This window comes from Peromyscus maniculatus, chromosome 5 (genome assembly GCF_049852395.1).
Source record: "Peromyscus maniculatus bairdii isolate BWxNUB_F1_BW_parent chromosome 5, HU_Pman_BW_mat_3.1, whole genome shotgun sequence".
NCBI lineage: Eukaryota > Metazoa > Chordata > Mammalia > Rodentia > Cricetidae > Peromyscus > Peromyscus maniculatus.
Window position 1 is genome coordinate 9,661,257 of NC_134856.1, and position 19,696 is coordinate 9,680,952.

Below are 19,696 nucleotides of genomic sequence, written 5' to 3' on the forward strand. Positions count from 1 at the left end.
CAAAGGGAGAGGCCGGGGAGGTGATGGCGCACGCCTTTGAGTCTAGCCTGGTCTACAGAGTGAATTCCAGGACAGACAGGACCACACATAAAAACCCTATCTCAAAAAATAAAAACAAAAACAATTAACAAGGGGGCCAGGCATGGTAGTAACACACCTTTAATCCTAGAGCTCAGGACACAGAGGCAGGCACATCTCTGTGAGTTTGAGGCCAGCTGGTCTACACAAGGAATTCCAGGCCAACCAGGGCTACACAGTGAGACCCTGTTTCAAAACAAAAGAAAAAAAAGTTAACAAAGGGCCATGTGATAGTTTGAGAATGGCCCTGCAGGTGCATGTATTAGACTACCTGACCCCCAGTTGGTGGAACTGGGAAGGATTAGGAGGTATGATCTTATTGGAGGAGGTGTGTCACTGGGGCAGCCTTTGAGGTTTCAAAAGACTCACACCATTCCCAGGGTCTGTCTGTCTGTCTGTCTGTCTGTCTCTGTCTCTGTCTCTCTCTGTCTCTCTGTCTCTCTCTCTCTCCAATTTTCAGATCAAGATGTAAACTCCCTGCCACCGGGCCTTTGCTCCAACATCATGGACTCTCACCCTCTAAATCATAAGCCCTAAATTCAATGTTTTCTTTTATAAGTTGTCTTGGTCATGGTATTTTATCACAGCAACAGAAAAGCTCAGACAGGCTAGGGGGGTAACCGCTGTATAACACATGTAAAGCCCTGGGTTCAATCCCCAGCACTGAAAAACAGAAGTTAATGAGAAAACTAAAATGTACTAATCAAGACTGCCAGGACTTCAAGTTTTCATGGTGATCTAATCCAAGCGAAAACACAGTGCCTCGCTGGGAACTTCAGCTTTGCCCCCTGTCACTCTGTCCTGAGGCCGGGCTTTCTGCAGGAGGTCATTCTCCTCCAAGCACACGAGGTGGATGACAACACAGTCTGACGTGGTGACCCTGTGGTGTTCTGGCTACTGTGATCAGCTTTGGGTCGCATACACTCCCGGAGACACTTCAGATCCACTCAAAACCACGACGCTAATAACACTCATGGCTTAGAAGCTGACAAAGCATTGTTATAGGTAGACTCATCTAGTCACCATCATAAGGGCCTGGCCTTATTTGACATGTGTGGAAAAAGTCCTGTCTCACTAAACTGCACTGAGACTAGAAGCCAGCAGACATGAGCTGAGGCCAGTCCTTCTGCCCAGGAGGCCATTGGAGGGACTCCTCTACCCTGCTCAAAGGTTCTTCTTTAGATAACACCCTTGCTGTGGGATGGTCTGTATGTCAAATCTGTTGCTCTGATTGGTCAATAAATAAAACACTGATTGGCCAGTGGCCAGGCAGGAGGAAGTATAGGCGGGACAAGGAGGAGAAGAATTCTGGGAAGTGGAAGGCTGAGTCAGAGAAACTGCCAGCCGCCACCATGACAAGCCGCATGTGAAGACACCGGTAAGCCACAAGCCTCGTGGCAAGGTATAGATTTATGGAAATGGATTAATTTAAGCTATAAGAACAGTTAGCAAGAAGCCTGCCACGTCCATACAGTTTGTAAGCAATATAAGTCTCTGTGTTTACTTGGTTGGGTCTGAGCAGCTGTGGGACTGGCGGGTGACAGAGATTTGTCCTAACTGTGGGCAATGCAGGAAAACTCTAGCTACACACCCTAGTGTATACAGTTACAGACATTCAGCTACATGTTCTCAGAGCATGCAAAGTTGATGTGCAGGCAGCTCTCCTGACTCCACTCACCCTTCCACACACTGACTGTTGGCCTTGGAGTGAGCTCTGACGGGCCAGAGGTCACAGTCCTTCAATCTCTGCTACAGTCTGCTCATGCTGAGCATCCCAGGACTGCTACGCTTCATCTTTATCCTTTATATAAAACACTGTGCGTTTTGTCTCAGTTACACCAGCACACCTTATGTATTTTGAAAAGGTCATAGACACAGACCTTTAGAACTCTGGAGGTTGTATTCCGGCATGTGCTGTGGACTGTTTTCTTTGTGCACAGGCCCTAGAACCTCACCCAGTGGTAAATGTAACATTACTGAGCTCTAAATCCAGTATCTGCTTTCATGACTCAGAGCTGTTTGGATTTTTGTGGTCTGGGCTTCTTCTCTAGATTAACAACCAAGGATCGAGGGGTCTTGGTGGATGGTGACCCTTGCGGACAAAAGGAGGCAAACTTCAGAAATGGCACACTGTGCCCCCTACCTCCTCTGCTTGTATGGTTTCTTTTTCAATTTTCCCAAGTAGCTCATTTCTCTGCAAGATCTCCTTGTCCAGATTGTTGTATATATCCATTGCCCGATGAAGCTTGTTCTGAAACACATCAGAATGGTACATGCTAAGAGAAGCTCTCAGAACTGTGAGGAGGGGAGACCAAGGTGAGGCCATCCATTCCATCGACACAGATTCCTCCCTATCAACTGGGGACTGCCCTTCCCAAAGGGTCCAGATCTCGTGTCTCGGAACTGCCGGGGGAGAGAGGAGGGATCTTGGGATCTTGGCGTCTGCTGGAGATGCAGAAAGTCCGACAAGAGGACTCAACTCTTGCTCCACTTGTTCCTAGGAGAAACTTTATGTAGCCAAACTTCTCTTACACTGATATGGTCACCTTGCTAGGTTGTGAGGGGATATCCTGGTAGACAGCAGAGCATCAGAGGTCACTCAACAGCTGCCATGACTACCTCATGAGGGTGCGGAGAGAGGAACCCGCACAGGAGGCAGGTCCGAACCCTCTCCCCACTTAAAAGTAAGGGAGCCAGGATTTGAACGGAGGCAGTTGTGATTCCTCAGCTTCTGAGCTCCGCTATGCACCCCTGTCTAAAGGAGCTGGGCCTGCTGGTGTCAGGGAAGTCCATGGAACTGCCTCATGGATGCTCTCGACATTAGCTGCCCTTCAGTTCCCCCAGGCCCCTGATGCTTAGCTTGATCTCTGGAACCTTCTCCCTGAGCCCTACCCTACCAGGAAGTCTCCAAAAATGCTGGGATGTTCTCTGCCTGGCTGAGGAGTATGCACACCCAGAGAGCTGACCCACCCCACCCCAGGCACTGGTGAGTGAAACATTCTCGGCCTGGCCTTCCGGAAGCTCCCTCACAACTAATGACAAGGGAGGTCGGGAGCCCGAAAACCATGGCAGAAAGAATTCTGAGACTGCACCTGTACCAATGGGCACCCAGTAGGTGTGTGTCGGGGGGGGGGGGTGTCCTGCAACAGGCCTGAGGACAGAGAAAGATGAAATCACACTTGGCTCTGTGAAGAAGGAAGAGAAGGCAAGGAAAGTGTCAGGGGAAGGCGCCGGAAGAGGAGATCATGAAGTGGAAGGGGGAGGATGCAGGGACATTGCCCCAGAATATCAAAACTTAGATAAAGCAGAGCAGCCTGGAGCCACCTGCCTGGCGGACCTTAGGCACCCAGGAACCATTCACTCCTGGCTCTTCCAGGCCTTGCTCACTTCCTATTCCCTGCCCTGTGTGAGGATGAGAAACCAGACAAAGAGGGTCAGCTATGAGGTGCAGAGATGGGGTCAGCGTTTGGCCAGGGCTTTACCGCAAGCCAGCCATTCAGGTGGGGGTGAAGAAGAGCAGGGCAGACATTTGCTCAACTTTGAGAGGCAGCGGGGGACAGATGGACTGTGCTCTGCTGGGTAAAGGGATGCAAACCACACGAGTGACACCCAGGTGCAATGTCAGCCACTTGAGGTCACTTCAGAAAAGACAGACCCAGCTTTCCAGGTTAGCAAAGCACTTCAGACTCTGTGCTTAAAGCGACAGCCACTCCTTGTCTCTGTTTACCCAGAGCAGTGGTCTGGGCACAGTGCAGCTGCCTTCTCTGCCCATGGGCCCACCAGGCTGAAATCAAGGAGTTGGCCAGGCCCATGGCTTGTGTCTGGGTCTTAAGGACATCTCTTTTTTTAATTAATTAATTTATTTATTCATTCACTTATTCATTCACTTATTCATTCATTCATTCATTTATTTATTATGTACACAGAAGAGGGTGCCAGATCTCATTATAGATGGTTGTGAGCCACCATGTGGGTGGTAGGAATTGAACTCAGGACCTCTGGGAGAGCAGTCGGTGCTCTTAACCACTGAGCCATCTCTCCAGCCCTCAAGGACCTCTCTTAAGCCCAGTGGTTGCTGGTTATTTCCTTGAAGGCATGGCACTGAGGGGTTTTCTTCCTGGCTGTCAGCAGTTCATTCAATTCCTAGAGGCCACTTAGGATTCCTTCCATGAAGTGTTCTCCATCTTCAAAGCAGTAATGGACTTTTGGCCCCAAAACTTCACTTATGCTTCCTATCTATGACTTCTTTTTGCAAAGAAAATCTGCTTTCGATGGGCTCATGAGATGAATCGGGCCTCTTGGACACCTCCTCCCCTTAGTGTCGACCTGGCCACATAGTTGCATCACAGAAATGACTCCATGTCCTGAGCCATCGCATTCCCAGTCTGGATTTGCGTTATTACATGGGGTGTGCTCCCGTGAGTGGGGCTGGGGACTTTTTAGAATTCTATCCTCCTCAGGGCACCAAGTCACTTAAGGTAGTCAAGGGTGGTTCATGGCAGCTGTCGTCGTGAGCTTATGCCCTCCCTGCTGGACCCACCAGGCAGGCCTGAGGGCATGGAGTCAGAGAAAACTTCAGCACCATTCACACTCAGGCTCTCTTCGGAAAGTCACAGGAGAGAGGACAGTGTGTCTGCCTGTGTGGTCTCAGAGCTGTGCCCTGAGCATTTGGCCCTGTACCCGGCATGCACGGGCATTGTTACTTTTGCCAACAGAGGGGAGTTAATCTGAATGTTTTCAACAAGGTCTCATACTTGGTTGTTTGGTATGTGTGCCAAATGGCTCCTCCTTTCACCCGCCCATGACCACCAAAAGCACAGCCAAACTGCGCCAGTTAGCTGCGATTCGCTGAGCACCTGCTCTGGGCAAGCCTTGTTTTCTGCTGCCGGGCTCATCGCACGGTCTCATGCAAAACTCCATCCAGAGCCGTGGACCTTGCCTCTGGCAGCTGAAGCACCTATACCAGAGGAAACATCGCCACTCCCCTAGCAGAGCCCCCATCCAATCCCAGTGGCGTCAGACTCCCGGAGCCACTACTGTTCTGCCTCCACGTCCCCTACAAGAGCTGAGAAACTGGGACCTGGGAGAAGGCAGCAAGATAGCTTCCCCCTCAGTTCCTGACTTGGGCCCACCCTCAGGCTCCCATGGAGCACCTTTTCAGCTCCACCTTTGCTCACCTTCTCATGCAACAGGCTAACAGGCAGTATTCCGACTGGCCCACCGTGCCGCGGCTCCCATTTGCCAGTGGTCTATACTGTGACTTCAGACCCAGCCCAGGGAGCCCAGGTTCTGCAATCCGGCAGCTTCACCAGGTGAAACCGCAGCTCCACTGCCCAAATCCCGAAAGTCAAGGCAGGCCCCGGGCCACCGAGCTGCCTCCATGCGATAAGGTCAAGGCCCAGTGTGAGCAGCTAGCCAGGCATCGAGGACCGGAAGTCACCTGACTGGTCTCATCTTGAAGGAATTGTTCAGATGGCATAAGTCAAATGTGGACAGTCACACATGAGCTTCAGAATGCTGGCTCTGCAGCTCTTCAGGCTCTGTGCGCGGTGAAGGAGGTTGAGAGGGACGCACACTGGGCTAGCAGCTCCCGCTGGCTCTTAGTTATATGACTTGACTCTTAACAAAACCTCAGCATCTTTGCTTTAGTTTTGTTTGTTTGTTTGTTTGTGTTTTGTTTGTTGTTTGCTTGTTTTTTGCTTTGTAAAGAAAAATGTTGAAGCCGGGCGGTGGTGGCGCACGCCTTTAATCCCAGCACTTGGGAGGCAGAGGCAGGCGGATCTCTCTGAGTTCGAGGCCAGCCTGTTCTACAGAGCAAGATCCAGGATGGGAACCAAAACTACACAGAGAAACCCTGTCTCAGAAAACCAAAAAAAAAAAAATAATAATAAAATAAAATAAAAATGTTGAGCAAACATAAGTCTGATCTAACACATTCAAATTCACTTTGCTTTGCTTTTTTGTGGAGGATTTTTGGGAGGTTTTGTTTGTTTGCAGGCAAGGTCTCTCAATGTTGCCCAAACTGCCCTTTCCACCCCTATTCCCAAGTGGAGGAATTATGGACACATGGTGCCACGCCTGGCTATAAATTCACATTGTTAATCACATTTTTGTGGGCCAAATGAAGCTCATGTGTAAGCCACCTACGCTACAGCCACCATTGTCCTAGGAACAAGGCCAAGAGCCAGCAAACTCATTCTGTGAAGGACCAAATAGTAAATATTTTCAGCTTTGAAGGACCAGAGGCACAATTTTACACGCTATCAAGTTACTCCTGCTAACAAGAGAAAGGCTCCAGAGTCCTACAAGTGAAAGTAAAAGCATAATAACTGGTGTGATACCTTAGGAGAGGCCTGGGGAGGTGGAGCTGCAGGCAGGCCTGTTTGCCACCATGCCTGACAACCTGGGTTTGACCCCTGTAACCCACACGGCAGGCGAGAACTGGCTCTTGTAAGCTGTCCTCTGATCTCCACATGTATGCCATGGCATACCTGCCCACAAGCACACACATGCACACAGAAAATAATAGGATGATATATATATATGTGTGTGTGTGTATTATTTATATAAATATATATGGTATCTATCTATCACATCATTTTATATATATAAATATATATATATACTTTATATACTTTATAGAACACAATTCAGTTTTTCTGAGTTGGTTTGACAATGTTCTCCATCATTCAATTACATGTGAAAGCCATTCTTAGCTCGCAGGATGGGGGATGAGATATACTCACTCATATCGCTGGCCACTATGATACTTTATCACTCACAGGGTGACCAGATGGCTTGGTCTGCTGGGGATAGGCCCTATTCATACCCATAGTCCCTGCTTAAATATTAATAGTGCCTCTTCTCTCTCCCCAAAGTGTTGCATTCAGATGATAAATCATTTAGTAGTTTTCTGATTTATGGCTGAGACTGTTTTAAGTGGAGTGCTGAATGCATCCCTGAATTAAACGGGGCCCTAATGTGGTTCACTTTCAAACACTGTTCATAAAAATCGCCCAGGGAATTCAAAACAAAGCCAGACCCATGGCCCTCACCTCCTAATTCAACCAGTCATGGTGGGACTGGAGCACAGACATGTTTCCCAAAGGAAAAGGCCCCCAGGTGGGCCTCGTGGACAGCCAGGACTGTGAGAGCACTCTGGGGATTTTAGGAGACCAGGCTTCGCCAAGCCGAGAGAAGTCCGGGACGACAGGACACACCTACAACCTGGTGACCCGCTTACGCGCACGGGGCCCTCCCTGAGGTGGGGCAGGTGGGTGTAGGAAGCCGGGCAGGGCCCTGGCCCTGGGGTGGGGCAGGTGGGTGTAGGAAGCCGGGCAGGGTCCTGGCCCGGGGGTAGGCCTTACTTTGTAGGTGTTGAGGACCTGTAAGGTGTTCCCAGAGGCCAGCTTCAGCTGGATCAGTTCTTGATTCCTGGCTTCAATCGTCTCTAAAAACTGAGCGTTCTCGATTTTCAACTGCTGAAAGTCCACATCGTGCAGGGCCTCGCCCACCTCCTCCTTCTGTGATTCACAAAGAAGAGACGAAAGGTCAGGTGTGACCGTTAGCTTAAGCTCCCGTCCTGTAATCTGGCGAGATTTCGGAGGTCTGCCACCGTTCACTAAAAACCTCCTGGCATCAGCAGGGCGGTCGGCACTGGGGCTGGCTATTGAAGTTAACACAATGCCTCCAGACTCAAGGAACCTACACATCGCAGAGAAGCCAAAGATGGCGACCCAGCAGTGCAGTGTGAGAGGGCAGGACGCAGCACACAGAAGCTCTAGGGCCGGGATGGGGAGACTGCACTCAGGGAAATGGTCCTTGGACACAGCTATGAAGGCAGCCTGAAAAGCAGGCCATTTCACAGTCATTTTTAATGTGGCCTTGGTGGCACAGCCCTGTAATCGCAGCATTTGGGAGGCTGAGGCGGGAGGACCTGAAGACGGAAGCAGTCATAGCAGGCTATGTGGCAAGGCTTTGTCTCAAAAGCAAATAAATAAATTCAACTTTTAAACCTGGAAACCCACAAAAGGCTGCCCATAACTTCCCCTTGTTTGAGTCAACATTTTTATAGACGTGTATATGGGGTCCCTCTCTACACTGTACCCCTACTTCCTGTCCAGGCCTGTGCCCTCTTGTGTGGTGGTTGTTACAGTTCCCACCTCTACTTTCTCCTGAGCTGTACTAAGCCCCAGGGTTGCTGCTCCCTCCCAAGTGCCACAATTTCCTTAAATCCAGATACCACTCACCCAGCAACACCGCACGGCCTGTTTTGTGCTCCCAGGGCAACCCTTTAAACAGAGCTGTGTTTACTCTCCTCTCAGGACACTGCGCTCCATTAGCCTGGTGCTTAGGGACAGGGCTCACACGGCTGTCATCTCTGTGCAGCTATGGCATATAGGTTAAAGGTCACCCACATACGCTCACTTCAAGTCCCTCGCCATGGTGCCTGAGCCTGCAAGGAAGCCCTGGAGGCCAGGGAGCTCACCACCTGCAGGCAGCCCCTGGGCAGTGTTCCTTCTTCTAGGCCTCACTGGCTCCGCCTTTCCACGGCAGCCCTAAGCACAGATAGCCACCCTCCATCTTGCCATCGCCACACTGTGCTTCTTTCGAGTGTGGAGTTCCCACTGGCGGGGCTGCGCCGGGAGGCGCAGAGCAGGGAGTCCCTTCTGGTCCGGTTCATGTTTCTAGGACAGCCCGGGCCCCTGCTAATGGCCACAGACTCTGCGTCTAAGCCTGTGCCTGTGCAGATATTCTGGGAGTCTCGCGTTTCTCCTCAGTCACATAAGGGCTGCTCCAGCCTGCCGAGGTCTTTCTGGATCCTGAGTCAACCCAGCAATAGTTGCCCTGTCCAGTCCCACGTCACTGTCCACGGCTACCTCTGATGCACATGTCTTCAGCAAATATCATTATGTTTGGTATAACGATGAAAACACTGGGAAGGGAAATGATGAAGCCACAGGCCGTGTTCCAGATTCCTTGGGCCCCGGCAGCCCTCCTGCCTTTAACTGGGAGCCCTTGAAGTCATCTATTGAAACACTTACCACTGCACAGTGAAATGATACCACTCAGCCACATCCCTCAAAAAGCCACATGTGTGTCCTAAGACTCAAATTTAGGCCAATTCTGTCTACCGAAAGCCTCAAATTTGCCTGCCCAGTAGCTACGCTGGTTTCCTTTGGTTGCTGCCACAAAGCGCTACAAACCTAGTGTCTTAAGCCATGCAGGTAGATGTATTACTTTCCATTCTGGGGCTGAGTAGGTTGGGGGCTAAAATCACAATGTTATTAGTGCTGCATTCCTTCTGGAGGCTCTTGGTAAGAACACTTCCTTGTTCTTTCCAGCTTCGGGAAGTTGCCTGTATCCCTTGGCTCATGACCCCTGCTTTTTATATTTCCTCTCACCCTCTTTCCTTTCTCTCATAAGGAGGAAAGTGGTGTTGGGTACAGCCAGGTAACCCAAGATCATCTACTGTGTGGGATAGCTTTAATTGTCCAATTGGCACACCCTAGAATCACTTGGGAAGACTGTCTCAACAGGGTGTGTCTACCTTGGGCTGGCCTGTGGGGGAGTCTTAACTAGATGAATTGATGTGGGAAGGTTCAGCCCACTGTGGGTAGCATCATCCCCTAGGCAGAGGGTCCTGAACTGTATTTAGAGTGCAGCAATCCATAAAGAAACAAGCAAACAAGCATGTGTGTATTCATCGTTCTCTGCTCTTGACTGTGGATGTGATGTGACGAGCTGTTGGACGTCCCTGCCGCTTCTCCACAGTGATGGACCGTAACCTGGAACTACAAGCTGAAAAATACCCTTTCTACCCTGAGTTTCTTTTTCTCAGGATATTTTATCATAGCAGCAGAAATGAAGCTAGAACATCTCCCCTTCTTAAGACCTCTACATCACTAACAACTGCAAAGTTCTTCTACTGTGTAAAACAACTTGTTCAAAGACCCCAGTGACTAGGACAGGAGTATTTCTCAGGGGTGGGTGGGCTGATGGGTGGGGAGAGCACTCAGGCTACCTTTTAAAAAAGAAAGAAAAAAACTCACCTACCTGTCTCAATTGTAAAAGCATCTTTTTCTTCTGAACTTTGAGAGAAACATTTTTCAAACATAATTTATCCTTCATATTATCCTTTAAAAAAAGCATATTTTAATCAATTACTTATCTTTACCCCTGTTGCTCTGAATAATTAATCTGGGCCTACAAACCAGACCTTGAGCTCTAGCATTCGGTCACTTCTTTTCAGCCCTCTTAACTCTGCCCAAACAGGTGTTGAGAGGCCCTTTCACCAGAAGCCAAGAGGCAGAGGAAACTGGGTTGGCTCCGTGCCGGGGTTCCGGTGCTTCTGCATTTTTGGTATTATTTGGGCGTGGTGCTACTGCAGCGGACTTTACTGATAATACACTCTTGGGACTCTTTGGTCTTTTGTTCATACGGTAGGCTGCAAATGTTTACCATTCATAGCGTGTTAGGATAAGGACCCTGCTCAACTGACCCCAGGGTCCAAAGTTGAACGTGCTACAAAATCTCTGCAATTGAAAGCATACTCTCCCCACCCAATTCCCCTTCCTTTCTCCTGTCAGTCTGAGTCCATCTCCTTATAGGAAGGAGATGAAAAGCACCTATGAGCACCCTGTCTCAGCCTATACAGTAACCGACTAGTTCAAACCTTTCTCAAGGAAACACGCACATCTGGAAACATGACCAACCAGAGGAAACACTATGACAGACTACAGACCCTCATCCTGCCTGCTTGGCTGGTGTTTCCTTTTTTCTTTTGCTTTAATAAACACATATGTAGGGGTTGGGGATTTAGCCCAGTGGTGGAGCGCTTGCCTAGCAAGCACAAGGCCCTGGGTTTGGTCCTCAGCTCCGGGGAGGGAGGGGGAATATATGGAAAATGCATGCTTTGGGGTTAGGGGCTGGAGCAATGGCTCTGCGTTAAGAGTACCGGCAGCTCCTCTAGAGGGCCTGGGTTTGAGTCCCAGCACCCATATGGAGACTCACAACCATTCATAATTCCAGTTTCAGGAGCTCTGATGCCCTCTTTTTGCTTATATAAGCACCAGGCCATGCACATGGTACACATAAATATACCTAGGCAAAACAAACAAACAAGCAAAAAAGAAAACACATACATATGATTTTTTAAAATTTAGATACACACACACACTTGGAGATTGAAAACATGTTTTATGTATGTGTGGGAAGTATTATGGTGGAGCCCTGGAGACAATGCGGGCAGAACCTGCCGGCCAGCCTACCCGGCACACTGCTCTTCTAAACAAGAAGCATGGCACGCTATGCTCCTGAAGTCAGAACACTGAATTCTGAAGGAGCCAGTAGCTGGCCTGTAGATGAGTCTTAGTTGGTATAGAAACCCGGGTGGTTAGAGCGCTCGCTGTCCAAGCCGAGGTAATATACTAACCAACCACAGTCAATAGGCTTCCATTATATGTGGCTGCCCACGTGGGATTAAGCAGATGCTGTTCCCTGAAACCGTCTCTAGAGTGGTGTATTCATCCCAGGACATTGCTGTCTTGTCAGGGAAGCCAGGTAACAACAGCAGTGGTCACCATAGCAGAGGCTGCAGCATGTGGGTCATTTCTGTGTCATTGCCCTAAGAACTGAATCATTTATTTATTTATTTATTTATTTATTTATTTATTTATTTATTTATTTATTTATTTATTTATTTATTGAGGTAGTGTCTCTCCACATAGCCCTGGTTGTCTTAGAACTCGCTATGTAGATCCTGAGTACTGGGATTTAAAGCATGCACAATCTTTAATCCTAGCACTTGGGAGGCAGAGGCAGGCAGATCTCTGTGAGTGAGTTCAAGGCCAGCCTGGTCTACCAAGTGAGTTCCAAGACAGCCAGGACTGGTACACAGAGAAACCTTCTCTCGAAAAACCAAACCAAACAAACAAAGAATCGATTCTTTAATTCCAACTCACCCTCCGGCGGTTCATATCCTCGATGTACTTCATCACTTTCTGAGTGGCCAGAATGCTCCCTTTCTTCTTGGATATGGTTTTCATAATATCTTTTTCAAAGTCGTGCACTGCTCTCTGAACTTCAGCCCATCGAATATCAACTTCCTCGATGATAGCCTGGGAGGGTCGGCCAAGAGAGGAGGGTTTCCAAAAAATCCCAAGAGCACACCCCAAGGATACCTAAGTCTCCACTGCCTCTGTCTCAGTGCAGGTGCTTCTTCTGGGGCTTAGAAAGAAATCTGGAAGTACAAAGCCCATTATATGGCAACTACTATTTTATAACATGCCTTGGGAGTTAAAGCATCCACAGAATCTGGCAAGCCAACAAAAAACAAGACCAATGGTCTCTGTCGCTATTCCCACATTGGCAGTATTAGTTATCCATTAAAGGTCAAGCCATACAAAAGATATGGAAGATCTGGGTGTGGTGGTACACGTCTGTGATCCGAGCACTTGAGGGGAAGAGGCAAGAGGGCTGTCAAGAGTTTGAGGCTAGCCTGGGCTACAAAGTGAGACCCTGTCTCAAAATAACACAGTAACACCAAGACTCCAGCTAATCCAACACAAAGCATGAGTCACAGTTAAATCTAGAGAGATGATGAATTAGTCAGTGAGGTGATAAAGTATTCTTTTTTTTTTTTTTTGGTTTTTCGAGACAGGGTTTCTCTGCATAGCTTTGCGCCTTTCCTGGAGCTCACTTGGTAGCCCAGGCTGGCCTCGAACTCACAGAGATCCGCCTGCCTCTGCCTCCCGAGTGCTGGGATTAAAGGCGTGCGCCACCACCGCCCGGCAAAGTATTCTTATATGTGTGTGTAACTTGAAGAAAAGATACTACAATTGAATATATGTGCACAGAAGTCCTTCTTTATCTGCATTTTCCGTGTCTGCAGAATAGCTATTTGAAGATACTAAACAGAAAATGCAAGAAATAACCAATTCAGGTTCTAATTTGTGCATCATCCTAAATAGCATGATAAAATTTCCATTCTGTCTCACCTGGGACACAAAGTCATCTTTTATCCAGTGTATCCTGTTATATATGCTACCCTCCCGTTAGTCAATTAGTAGTCACTTGGGTTATCCATTGACTGTAGGCAGCTGGCAGATTGCAGTGTTTGGGTTCAAGTAACCCTTGTTTTACCTAATAAAGGCCCCAAAATGCAAAATAAATGATGCTGGCAATTTATTAAGGTTTATTGTTAAAATTGTTCTATACATGTATGTAGAGGAAAATAGAGTATAGGGTTTGTCATTATCCAAGGTTTTGGAAATCCCCAGGACAACTTGAGCATGTCCTCTGCAGATAAGGAAGAGCTGTATAATGACATAGAAAGACAGTGTTAAGCAAAAGGTATACTTCATGAGAGAATTTGATCCCTCTTAAAAGGAAATTCAAATGTATAGAGAAATTTATCTGAACTCTAGGAGGCCAATCCAAGTTTGAGTAGTAATTACTTCTTCTGAGATGGCAGCACCATGTTTTCAAATGTCCCTTTAGCTTCCCTGTATCTTTAAAATGTTCTATAAAGGGCTGGAGAGATGGTAGAGTAGTCAGGAGCTGGCTGCTCCTGCAGGGAACCCTTGTCATGTCCCCAGCACCCACATGTCGGCTTACAACTCGCTGTAACCCCAGCTCCGGGAGTCCTGACACCCTCTTCCGGCCTCTGTGGGCACCAGACATGCATGGAAGGCACAGACATACATACATGCAGGCAAACATTCACACCTACAAAATAAGAATAAATAAATACTTAAAAAATAAATCAAATATTCTCTAACAAATATGGGCTGCATTGAACATTGAAACACACACACACACACACACACACACACACACACACACACACACACACACACCTACCTTTAGAGGACAGCATGAGAAGACATCTGGCTACACAGTAAGTCATTCTAGTCAAGCCTTTCCTGGTTTGCTAACAGGAACTAGCATCTTCAGTGGGTCTCCCCAGACTCTAGTCTTCCCATGTGGGAGTACCAGGTAAAAGCACACGCTGCTTTTACCACATTCTTTTCCTGCTCACTTTCTTCAGTGGGATCCAGCTTTCTAAGACATGGAAGGTTGGATAAACCCTCTGCCTAGTGCTCAGGCCTCATTACCCTACTCGACCTGATTCCCAAACCGGACCCCTTAATATGAGTTCGCCAAGCTCGTACCTACATCACCTCCTTGTGACTTTCACCTCACCTGTGGGGCTCCTCCTTGGCCATTTCCTGAGACAAAGGACATCCTTCTTCAAGGACATACCAAGTCCTGTGCTAAGGAGTATTTATTTTGATCCGCTTGGCTGTCAGAGGCAATCTAATAATTTTATCCCATGGGAAACCAAATTAATAGGATTATTTCTTCACGGGGGGGGGGGGTTGATTTTATCGGACTCAATGGGACAGGCTGTGTTGGAGTTCAGAAATCATGTCCATGACTATGTATGTGGTATATGAAGGCTGATGTGGGCATTTGCACCTAATTCACTCACTTAAACCTTAAACTCCTTGTGTTATTAAAGAATTATTGCAAAAATTTGAGGGCCTGCCTAGTCACTGTGGTTATGGATTTTTTTGAAGATTTATTTATTTTATTGCTTTCATGTATACGAGTGCTTTGCCTGAATGTATGTATGCAGACCACACATGTACCTGGTACCTTCAAAGGTCAGAAGAGGGCATCAGATCTCTAGGGGCTGTAGTTATAGACAGTTAGGAGCTACCATGTGGTGCTGGGAATTGAATCCTAGTCCTCTGCAAAAGAAACAAGTGTTCTTAACCTCTGAGCCATCTCTCTAGCCCATGGCTATGCTTAAAAAAAAAAAAAAGAAGAAGAAGAACCACATTTTAGAGACAGATGACAAAATACTTGCAGTAGACAATATGCCTAGAGTTCATTTCCTGGCATCCCAGTGAGGAACGGGGAACAAGAGTAGTTTTATGCCAATGGGTGTCATAGCTTGGTGTTGTTGGTGATGATAGTTCTCTATGCTGGAGTACTTTTGATACTTTACATTGAAACAAGTTTAAAGATTGTTAGAGAGAGAGAGAGAGAGAGAGAGAGAGAGAGAGAGAGAGAGAGAGAGAGAGAGAGCGAGCTACTGGTAAGTTCTGGAGAGGTAAGTCCTTCATTTGTCTCATTCTCCTTGGGTTTCTTCTCAAGGATCAGCAAGATGTGGACACCCCACAGGTGGAGAGGTGCAGCCCAGGGAGAAGGGGTACCTCATGGTACTGCAGGTCCCGTTCTGCATTAGCCCGCATGTGCCGAATTTCCTCTCTCGTGTCTTCCAGCTCCTTTTGTACAAGCTCAAGCTTCTGGTCTACAGTGAGGCCTGCACGGTCACCTAAGCGAGCCTTGGATTTACGCCTACTTCGAAACTGTAACCCAAGCAAAACCAAGTCAGGGTCAGAGAGAAACTGACGATAAAACAGCCCTAGGTAGTTACCAAAATGAGCTCTGGGACCTACAAGAAGGTGCCCTGGATAGAGCCAGAGACATGGTAAAAGGATGTTGGACATTAGGGCTAAAATGACATTTCCCAAGTCATCCTAAGGCCTTGTACTAAATATCACAAGGCTTATGTTTGACAATGAGTTGAAATATATCAGAGTATCCCGAGGGTCAGTATTGCAACGCACTATCCTCTGAGCCACACTGCTGCTGTCTCCAAAAGAACAGCTGCATGTACTTTGGAGAGTCCATCACAATCATGCCTGCGGACTGTTGGCATTCCCTCATAGAAGGAACAGGGAGGGTCACTGGACCCTCACCCGAGTTTCTGGCCACTCCTCACAAGCAACTCTGCCTTGATTACATGAGGTCTCTAGAAGGGGCAAGAGTGTGCAGACTGTGGAGGACTGGGGGAGAAGGACACAGGAGGAGCTTCCCTGTGAAGCTACAGGGAGCCATCACGCATACTGGGTGAAGACTTGGCAGTGTGGCTGCTTTGGGGTCCCCAGGGTGAACTGTGGTGGATTTGTTCTTTGGCTTTTGTTGGGACCTCAGGAGGAAGGGATGGTTACCATTCACATCTCCCCAGGGAGAGCATTTTAGAAACACTCCAGCTATCGGCCAGGGAAGATCTAGAGCTCAGTGCTTCTACACCAACACAGAGGAGCAATGTATCTGGAGCACCGGGTTTAGCAAAACAGACAAAAATCATGCATTTTCTGGGCCCTCAAAGGCAATGATCATAGAAGATGGATTAGGTAAGGTGTGAATTTCAAAGAAAGTTTGCTTCATCCTCAAAGAATAAACCTACATCGACTGACCCTTTGAGATAAATCCAGCAGGCGGGCACTTCACTCATTGATGTGGCTGGACAGACCTTGTTTGTGACTATTCTGAGACAGAGTCTCTCTGTGTATCCCTGGCTCATCTGGAACTCACTATGTAGACCAGGCTGGCTACATAAAACTCACGGAGCTTTGCTTGTCTCTACTTCCTGGGTTCCAGGATTAAAGGCATGTGAAACCATGCCTGGTTTGGATAGACTTTGTAAACTGAGTACCCCATTTAAGGAAACTTCTTGTTTCAGTGAAAGGGTTTGAACTCAGGGCCCTGTGTCTATTAGGCAAGCACCCTACTCCTGAGCTAGGTTCCCAGCCCTTGGGTTTTGTTTGTTTTGAGACGTAGTCTTACTGTGTAGCCTAGGCTGACCTAAAGCTCTGTGGCCTTCCTTCCACGGCCTCTGAAGCGCTGGGATTAGAGGTTTGCGCTTCCATACCAGCCTTCAAGGAATTCTTGCGCATAAACTAAGGCATTCTGGAAGAGTCAACTACAAGGTGAATGAGACTCCCTCACTTGAAAGGAACTAGAAGGGAAGGAACAATGAGAAAGCAGAACAGGGAGAAAGCCCTGTGGCCACTCGGCCCGAGAAGGCACACCGAAGGCCGACACATCAAGACGATCTGCGTTTATGGAGGTGAACAACAGCATGAAATAATTTCCACCTCTCATTATGTACCTGTGAGAATTCTGCTGATGATATTTTCAATTCTGATAACCGTGGCGTTCGGTAATCCCTAGGTTCCAGTCTAAAGTAATATTTCTCAAACATCTCTGTTTCTGTTCTGAGAGCGGAGTTTCCATAGCTGCAAGATACAGAGTACCTAAGTGAATTCTATGAATAGCACCCCAGCTAATCAATTATTAGTCTATTATCGGCCACACATGGCCTTCTGTAAGACATGCAGCTTCTTGGTGCCTTCCTTTCTTCACCTATAATGGGTATAATGACTCCATCTTCCTTTAAGGGCAGTGTCAAGCAGAGCCATGACATGAGGTCGGCTTCTGGCCGTGGAGTACTACTAGAGTATTGGATCTCTTGGTTATTGTGTCTAACAAGCCCCAAAATTCAGAGTGCTGGTGTCCTACTGATGGCTGTTGTTGCTGGTCCCATCTTCAGATATCGTCTAAGTCATGTGTAAAAGTGATGACTGCTTTCTTGAAGCTATCTATACCCACCAGCATCCTCAGATGGTGGCTTCTGTTTCTCTGCTCTTTCACTGGCAGCACCCAACAGACTAGAAATCCCATTAGACATTTATCATAAACGGAAGAGGTCTTTGAACATATTTAGCTTATCTTGTATATGCCAAGGTTATGGTTTTTACAACTACTTCTCATATATACAACGTGCCTTTTGTGTTTGTTTGGAGACAGGGTATAGTAGTTTGAACGAGAATGACCCCCTTGGGCTCGGGTATTTGAATCACTCGTCTCCAGCTAGTGGAACTGTTTGGGAAGGATTGGGAAGTGTGGCCCTGTAGGAGGAGGTGTGTCATTTGAGGTGAGCTTTGATGTTTCCAAAGTCCATGCCATTCCCAATGACTGCATTCCCTCTACCCTGAGTTTGTGGATCAAATGGAAGCTCTCAGCTCCTGCTCCAGCACCATGCCTGCCGCCTGCTTCCATGCCCCCTACTATGATGATCATGAACTCTAGCCCCCCTGGAGCCATGAGTCCCTAAATTAAATGCTTTCTTAAATTAGTTGCCTTGGTCATAGTGTTTGGTCACAGCAACAGAAAAGAAGCTAAGATACAGGGCATCACAGTGTAGCCATGGCTAGCCTGGAACTTGTGCAGTGTAGACCAGGCTGACCTTGAATTCACAGAAATCCACCTGCCTCACTGATGCTGGGACTAGAGGTGTGAGCCACCATGCCCAACTTTAAGCTGTGTGTGTGGATAATACTGGGATTGAACCAATAAGGCTCTCCCACTGAGCGACCTCCCCAGTCCTAAAACCTTCCTATTCTATCTGTATGTACACACACAAATACACATGCAGAAGAGACCGTGGCCTTGAGGCCTAGGTGTACTGTTAAACTAACTCCTGAATTTGAGATCAGTACAGAAGGCTAACGGAAAAGAGAGGAAAATCAAGACATCCTGCCTCTTCAGCACCTATCATAGTCTCAGCGGAGCCTTCCACGGGTTCCTGAGTCTGAATCTCTGCTTCAAGACCTTAGGGAAGGAAACTTCAGAAAGTGTGTACCTCCTAGGATGGCTGTATCATATATGAGGCTGTGGCATAGGACAGACACTCAAAATGGCAGGTATTAGTAATAATCTCTCGATTCTGGTATAAACTATTTATAGATGGATAGGAGCAACACCTATTTGGGCTGCCAGAAACAGGATCCTGTCTAATATCAACACATCGTACACGGAACCTCAACCACCTCATGGAATCTTTGCATCCAGTTAACTTGCTGTGGTAGGTAGAAAACAGGCTGTGGGAAATACAGAGCACTGGGCCAATAATCTTTCCTCACCGTCTCCGTGCTTGAACCCTCATTTGGCCCATGACGCCTCAACTACATCATTTCAACAGCTCCGTTTCCACCCAGCTGCCATCTTCATTGTATCATACTAACTTTGGAAAGGGGCTTAGAAGGCCCCCATGGAGAGTGGCTCGGGAGAGTGGCTGCCCGACACCAGGGAAGACACCAAGCTCTAGCTTCCCCAAATCCTCTCCGGTCTTTGCAAGCCACCTGACTCCCTTGTCGCTCTACCTTGTCCTGGCTCCATCAGTGGCTTGTCAGCTCAGGAGCAGGCAAGAAGCAAGTGTAACCAGGCAAAGAAGCTCCTTCTCCACCGTAGTGGGCTGTGTCCCCGCGGGGCTCGGCGTAGGCCTGGGTGGTCTGCAGGCTGCAGCTGAGGCCGAAGAGGCCCACGGCGCCAGTACCTGAGCTCCTCCACCAGCCCGCACAGTTGGATGACAGGAAGCTCGCCACTCTCCTCCGTCTGGGAGTCTGTGGCCGTGCTCTCCGACTCCTCCTCAGCCATCTCTCAACCTAGCGTGCTCAGTGAGCCTTCAGTAAGACGCCCCGCGTCACTCCAGCTGCGACCCTGCGGCGCGTTGCCCGGACAACTGAACGCCGCTTATAGGGGCGGGGCTTCAGGTGGTCCTGCCCCTTCCTTGCGCCTCGCGCGAGGAAGGTGGAGCAATGTCGCTTGACTATCCCGATGCCTGATCGCCGAGCCGTTCTTAAATTGGTAGTCACAACAACAGCTCGGGTTTGCTCAGCACCGTCTCTGTCTTTGGCGCCATGTTAAGCCTATTTCATGCAAATCCTTGCAAAGACCTTGTAATAATTCTGTTCATCCT

The 19,696-nt window shown here is 48.1% G+C and overlaps 1 protein-coding gene across 2 annotated transcripts in view; it reads right to left on the reverse strand.

Annotated features, from left to right (window-relative positions):
• The window catches only part of Cfap263 (cilia and flagella associated protein 263), a 28,982-nt gene extending 9,531 nt beyond the window's left edge, over positions 1–19,451 (reverse strand). Inside the window, exons 1-7 of one of the 2 annotated variants that reach the window (XM_042277259.2) lie at positions 19,274–19,451; positions 17,048–17,174; positions 15,303–15,458; positions 12,042–12,197; positions 10,135–10,215; positions 7,446–7,601; positions 2,222–2,329 (exon numbers count right to left, since the gene is read on the reverse strand). In XM_042277259.2, the coding sequence (XP_042133193.1) occupies positions 2,222–2,329; positions 7,446–7,601; positions 10,135–10,215; positions 12,042–12,197; positions 15,303–15,458; positions 17,048–17,174; positions 19,274–19,374 (885 nt within the window). In that variant the 5' untranslated portion in view covers positions 19,375–19,451. Of the gene's footprint in view, positions 1–2,221; positions 2,330–7,445; positions 7,602–10,134; positions 10,216–12,041; positions 12,198–15,302; positions 15,459–17,047; positions 17,175–19,100 lie in introns of both variants that reach the window. The other variant, XM_042277260.2, reaches the window with a different exon arrangement.
• Between the last annotated feature and the right edge of the window lie 245 nt (positions 19,452–19,696).